The sequence below is a fragment of the Macrosteles quadrilineatus genome, unplaced genomic scaffold, assembly GCF_028750875.1.
Source record: "Macrosteles quadrilineatus isolate MER2022 unplaced genomic scaffold, UCM_ALF_1.0 Scaffold_2__2_contigs__length_208266976, whole genome shotgun sequence".
In the NCBI taxonomy this organism is placed as follows: Eukaryota; Metazoa; Arthropoda; class Insecta; order Hemiptera; family Cicadellidae; genus Macrosteles; species Macrosteles quadrilineatus.
The window spans coordinates 142,942,622-142,948,647 of NW_026542595.1; the positions used below are offsets into that span (position 1 = coordinate 142,942,622).

At 38.4% G+C, this 6,026-nt stretch overlaps 1 protein-coding gene across 1 annotated transcript; it reads left to right on the forward strand.

The window, feature by feature from the left end:
* The first annotated feature begins 253 nt into the window (after positions 1-253).
* Positions 254-3,298, forward strand: LOC128984986 (uncharacterized protein K02A2.6-like). The gene is made up of 4 exons (XM_054404359.1): positions 254-1,464; positions 1,994-2,226; positions 2,738-2,971; positions 3,141-3,298. Exons 1-4 carry the CDS (start codon positions 254-256, stop codon positions 3,296-3,298), a joined length of 1,836 nt encoding a protein of 611 aa, XP_054260334.1.
* Positions 3,299-6,026: the final 2,728 nt, after the last annotated feature.

Consider the following 6,026-nt stretch of genomic DNA (forward strand, 5'->3'; position numbering starts at 1 on the left):
TGAAAAGCTCAAAGGAAAATGCTATCGCTGCGGTTCACCATCTCATCGGGCACATGAGTGTCGTTTTCAGGAAGCAACGTGTCGAAGGTGTAACAAAGTGGGACACATTGCAAGTGTATGCATGCAAACAAAAAGGCAGATGCAAACAAAGTACAGAAATCATCAAACAGAATATGAAACTGGAGAAAGTAGTGAGAATGAGTTTCACATTAATGTCATCAACAGTAGAAGCAATGACAAATTTATCGTAAACATGAAGATTGAGGGCAAAACGGTACCAATGGAACTAGACACGGGTGCAGCCCTCAGCACTATGTCCTACAAAGACTTTAAGAAGTTGTCAATTCCACAAAAGGTATTTTCAACCAACGTTGCACTTCGTACATACACTGGGGAAACTATTAAGCCAAGAGGTGTAACGTTTGTGAATTGCATGTACAAAACGCAAAGATTTGTCGGAAAACTATTTTTGATTGAACAAAATGTCGATGCAATATTTGGTAGAGATTGGCTTAGGGAAGTCAAATTAGATTGGGGTGAAATAAAAAGTCTAGAAATGAATCAGACATCAAGTCTAGGAAACATGTTGAGTGACTTTAGTGATGTATTCGATGGAAAAATTGGAGTCATACCTGATCATTTAGGACAATTAAGGGTCATGGATGACGCAAAACCGATATTTGTGAAGCCAAGACAAGTGCCATATTCTCTAAGGAGTGAAATTGAAAAGGAACTCAAGAGACTAGAAGAATGTGGAATAATAACCAAAGTAGATCACTCAGACTGGGGTACCCCTATCGTGCCTGTTGTCAAGCCAAATGGTCAAGTGCGCATTTGTGCTGATTACAAAGTCACAGTGAACAAATTGATCAAGGATGAAAACTATCCTATTCCTAGAATTGAGGACATTTACACCCAAATGAATGGAGGCAAAATATTCTGCACATTGGACATTTCTAATGCCTACCTTCATATGAGGATGGATGAAGAAAGTGCTCATATGCAAACACTTAGCACGCCTAAAGGGATGTACAAAGTAAATCGCTTAATGTTTGGAGTCAAAGTAGCACCTTCCCTTTGGCAGCAGTTTATGGACAAAACCTTACAGGGGATTCCTGGTGTACAGTGCTTTTTCGATGACATCATTATTCAAGGTAAGACAGAAGAAGAGTTACTAACCAGACTACGGACTGTACTAGAGCGAATGAGATCCAAAAACTTAAGACTAAACAGAGACAAGTGCAAATTCTTTCAAACAAGTATCCAATATTTGGGACACACCATTGATGCTCAGGGACTACACAAAACAAAGGAAAAAATTTCTGCCATCATGAACAGCAAACAGCCAGAAAATGTAAATGAATTGAGAAAGTTCCTGGGATTGGCTAACTACTATAATAAGTTCATTAAAAGTTTGGCCACAATCCTTTACCCACTTAATGAACTGCTACGGAATGGGAAAAAGTATATGGACAACTAAATGTGAAGAGAGTTTCTAGAAAGTCAAATCAGAGATAACTAGTGACAATGTACTTGTTCACTATGATGCAGATCTTACCTTAGTACTTGCAACAGACGCGTCACCGGTGGGCCTTGGGGCCATTCTCTCTCACAGATACAGTGATGGAACTGAAAGGCCTATTAGTTTTGCTTCACGTACTCTGACTAAATGTGAACAAAAATACAGTCAGATTGACAAAGAAGCAACAGGTATATACTGGGGCCTCAAAAAGTTTTTCCCCTATTGTTACGGACGTAAGTTCATTCTAGTGACTGATCACAAACCGTTAGTATCAATATTTCATCCAAACAAGACTTTGCCATCAATCTCAGCAACGAGGCTGTTCAATTACGCACACTTCTTATCTGGATTCAACTATCAAATCGAATACAGGAAAACTACAGACCATGCGAATGTTGATTTTTTTTCACGATTCCCAACTGAACACACTTCAATCAATCATGTGGATGACTGTAGTCTATTTTAAATCAGCCAGCTGGACTCGTTTCTAGTAGACAGTCAAATCATATCTAGAAAAACTGCTGAAGACAAGTTCCTACAATCAGTGCTACGTGCCCTTCAGACAGGGGAGTCTGTTGAACATCTGGGTTTTCATGACAATGAATTGACGCTGCAAGATGGATGTATATTTAAGGGTAATAGGGTAATAATACCAGAAGTTCTTCACCATGCTGTGCTTCAAGAACTACACGTTGGACATCTAGGTATGGATAAAATGAAAGCTCTTGCTAGAAGCTATTGCACATGGAGAAACATCGACAAGGACATTGAACAACTGGTTCCTACAATCAGTGCTACGTGCCCTTCAGACAGGGGAGTCTGTTGAACATCTGGGTTTTCATGACAATGAATTGACGCTTCAAGATGGATGTATATTTAAGGGTAATAGGGTAATAATACCAGAAGTTCTTCACCATGCTGTGCTTCAAGAACTACACGTTGGACATCTAGGTATGGATAAAATGAAAGCTCTTGCTAGAAGCTATTGCACATGGAAAAAACATCGACAAGGACATTGAACAACCTGTAAACAATGCCGCTTAAAACAAAACCAACCTGCTAAAGAACCCAATCATCCATGGCTGACTCCTCAAGGACCTTGGGAAAGAGTACACATAGACTTTGCTGGTCCAATGCAAGGACAATGGCATTTCATTATTGTAGACGCATTCACCAAATGGATTGAAGTGATCCCAACTAAAAACACGTCTACAGAATGGTGTATCAGGAAACTTCGGAAAACTTTTGCTACATTCGGTCTACCTTTAGTTCTAGTATCAGACAATGGGAGTCAGTTTACTTCTAGCACATTCCGTCAGTTCTTGTCTGCTAATGGTTATGGTGTGGTGCACAAAACTACTGCGCCGTACCATCCTTCCTCGAACGGGCAAGCCGAACGATATGTTCAAACAATAAAGAAATCATTAAAGGCAATGGAAGAAGAAGGAGGTAAACTAGATCTTAAATTATATAGGCTTCTCATGCAACTTCGTCAATCCCCTAACTCAACCGGGTCAAATGCTTACAGTTTAATGTATGGAAGAGAGATAAGAACGCACTTAGGATTATTGCTTCCTCAATGTAACAAGTCAGCAAGAAGTGCAATGGCTGTGCGCAGACAATTCCAAGTGGGGGACAGTGTACAGGCTAGAGACTAATCAAGTCCTAAACGGAAATGGAGCTTTGGAACTACCATTGGAAGAGAAGGTACCCTCTTATACCAAGTCAAAATGGAAGACGGAACTGTGTGGAGGAGGCATATCGATCAGCTTCTAAAATTTGAAATTTAGGCGGGGAGAGTTGATACATATTTCCAAAGACTGTCCCTATTTAATCCAGCTGATCAGTTAATTATTTGTTGTTGTTTTTATTTATGTTTATGTGAAGTTTATTCAGTAATAAATATACACTACACAGTCAACATTATGTGCACAATTTAATTGTATTAAATTAGTCAAAGTACATAGAGTCCAGTATCAAACCCTCTAAAAGCTACAAAAGATAAAACCATCCACCTACTTATTGTTAGGCAAGCTCTAGCCACGCAGCTATGTGTACGATTTGCAATGTTTATCAGTAATATTGAAGCTATAGACTATTTAAGTAAAAATCATTCCTTTACCTTTGATCAAACATAATAAAGATACCGCTAGCTAAATTAAATGTGGAACTGACATCTTTTACGGTTCATTGATTTATTATTTATTCACGCTAAAACACCATTTTTACAATAAACTTTTATGAACACACATTGCATTTACATTTTTACAATAACTGTTGTGATACATTTTAATAAATAAAAGATAATTGACAATTATTACTAGGTCACACTAGTTAGTATGGTTACAATTTCATAAGAAAGTATTGAAGAATAGTTGCATTTTAAATACAGTACATTATCCCCGCGAATATGTTCTTTAATTTCGTTTAAGATTTCTTTCAGGTTGAAGAAGTGTGCTATTTAGAATCTGGATATTTCTTATTTAAATAAATATCACTGAATTAAATACTCACATCTTCCAAATAAATCACAAAGCTGTGAAATTGCACACCCCAAGCAGATTCCAAGTGATCCGAAGAACAAGTAGTAGAGAATCGTAAACACGATATCTGTTGAAGGAAATTGTTAAATAACTAAAATACTTCTTTAAAATGAAATGCAAATAATATTTTCCTACAGTTACCTAACAATGTACATGTTCTCTCGCTGATTTGAGAAAGCAAAGTGGCTAATTCGCTCATCAGTGAGACAATGTTAACATTGTCTCACTCCAGAGATTTGCAACGTGAAGGCACGAAATAGTGAGCGCGTAACATGCAGACAAGGTCGTATGCGCGAAATACGTTGGCAGCACTGGCGTTGGCTGGAAAATCAGCTGGTCAGCTGTTGTACTGTTGTATTTGTTACTTCACATTAATTGTCATATTAAAAGTTCACTTCTGTGTAAAAATGTGTAAAGTTTTTTTACCAATTTATTTGTTTTATGGTAACTGTAGGAAAATATAATGTGCAACTCGAGTGCAAAGTGCAGTTGCCTCACTTTGCTCACTAGTTGCACAAATAACTATATTCATACACACAGCCAGGGACATGTGGTCCTTTATTTCAACCTAACTATAGTGCCAGAACATCACATAATTTGTGTCTTTTGATTAATCAAAATTTAAAAAATGTAATATAAATAAAATAAAAATAGCTAAAAAATAAAGTTGAACACATTTTTTTTATTTTTTACTCTCGACGCAAACCCCTGGCCAGCAGCGTCATTTGGGGGGGGGGGGCAGGGGGGGCGTTCGCCCCCCCCCTGGATCCTGGGCTAGAGAAAAAAATATGCTGTACACTAGCTAATATACAAATTATTTCTCCTGTCAAATCCTAAAAAGCACGACAGACAAAAATCTACAGTAATTTGAAACAAAAATATTATTTTTTATTGTCTTAGATACCACATTTTGAGTTTACATGAATTAGTAGTTTTGTTATTAATTTGCTTTTTCTTGGTTCTGTACGATCAACCACTTACTTCTAGTTTACATATATAGTACCTGGGGACCGAGCTTTGCTCGGAGAAAATCATTAGTTCACTCTGAAAGCAGTCTTAGTATTGGAGATACAGTACATAAATCCATTCCCAAACTCCACACGGCTCGCCTTTACTACTTCCTTCACCACTTCCTACGTCGCGGACCTGTTTCCCTCCCTTCCCATAGCATTTTAGGATTGCAAATACCTTAATCTAATTGTCATAAACAGTTCCTACACTCCGGACTACTCGCCTTGACTTCTTCCTTCACCACTTCCTACGTCGCGGACCTGTTTCCCTCCCTTCCCATAGCATTTTAAGATTAATTTTTTTTTTATTTTCTAATTTCGACATCATAAGATGTGGGATTGCCCCTGAACTGGTTATAATAACTAATATAATGGTTTTAAATACCTTCAGTCACCTTCACTCAAAACTGGCCAACCTGACGATGGTACAACTTCGTGCCGAAACCTAGGTCGTAATAGCCGACTATTTTGAACTGGTGACTGAAGGTATTTAAAACCATTATATTAGTTATTTTTGGATTGCAAATACCTTAATCTAATCGTCATAAACAGTTCCCACACTCAGGACAGCTCGTCTTGACTACTTCCTTTACCACTTCCTACGTCGCGGACCTGTTTTTCTCCCTTCCCATAGCATTTTAGGATTGCAGATACCTTAATCTAATCGTCATAAACAGTTCCCACATTCCGGAAAGCTCGCCTTGACTACTTCCTTCACCACTTCCTACGTCACGGACCTGTTTCCCTCCCTTCCCATAGTATTTTAGGATTGCCCATACCCTTATCTAATCGTCATTAACAGTTCCCACACTCCGGACAGCTCGCCTTGACTACTTCCTTCACCACTTCCTACGTCACGGACCTGTTTCCCTCCCTTCCCATAGTATTTTAGGATTGCCCATACCCTTAATCTAATCGTCATAAACAGTTCCCACACTCCGGAAAGCTCGC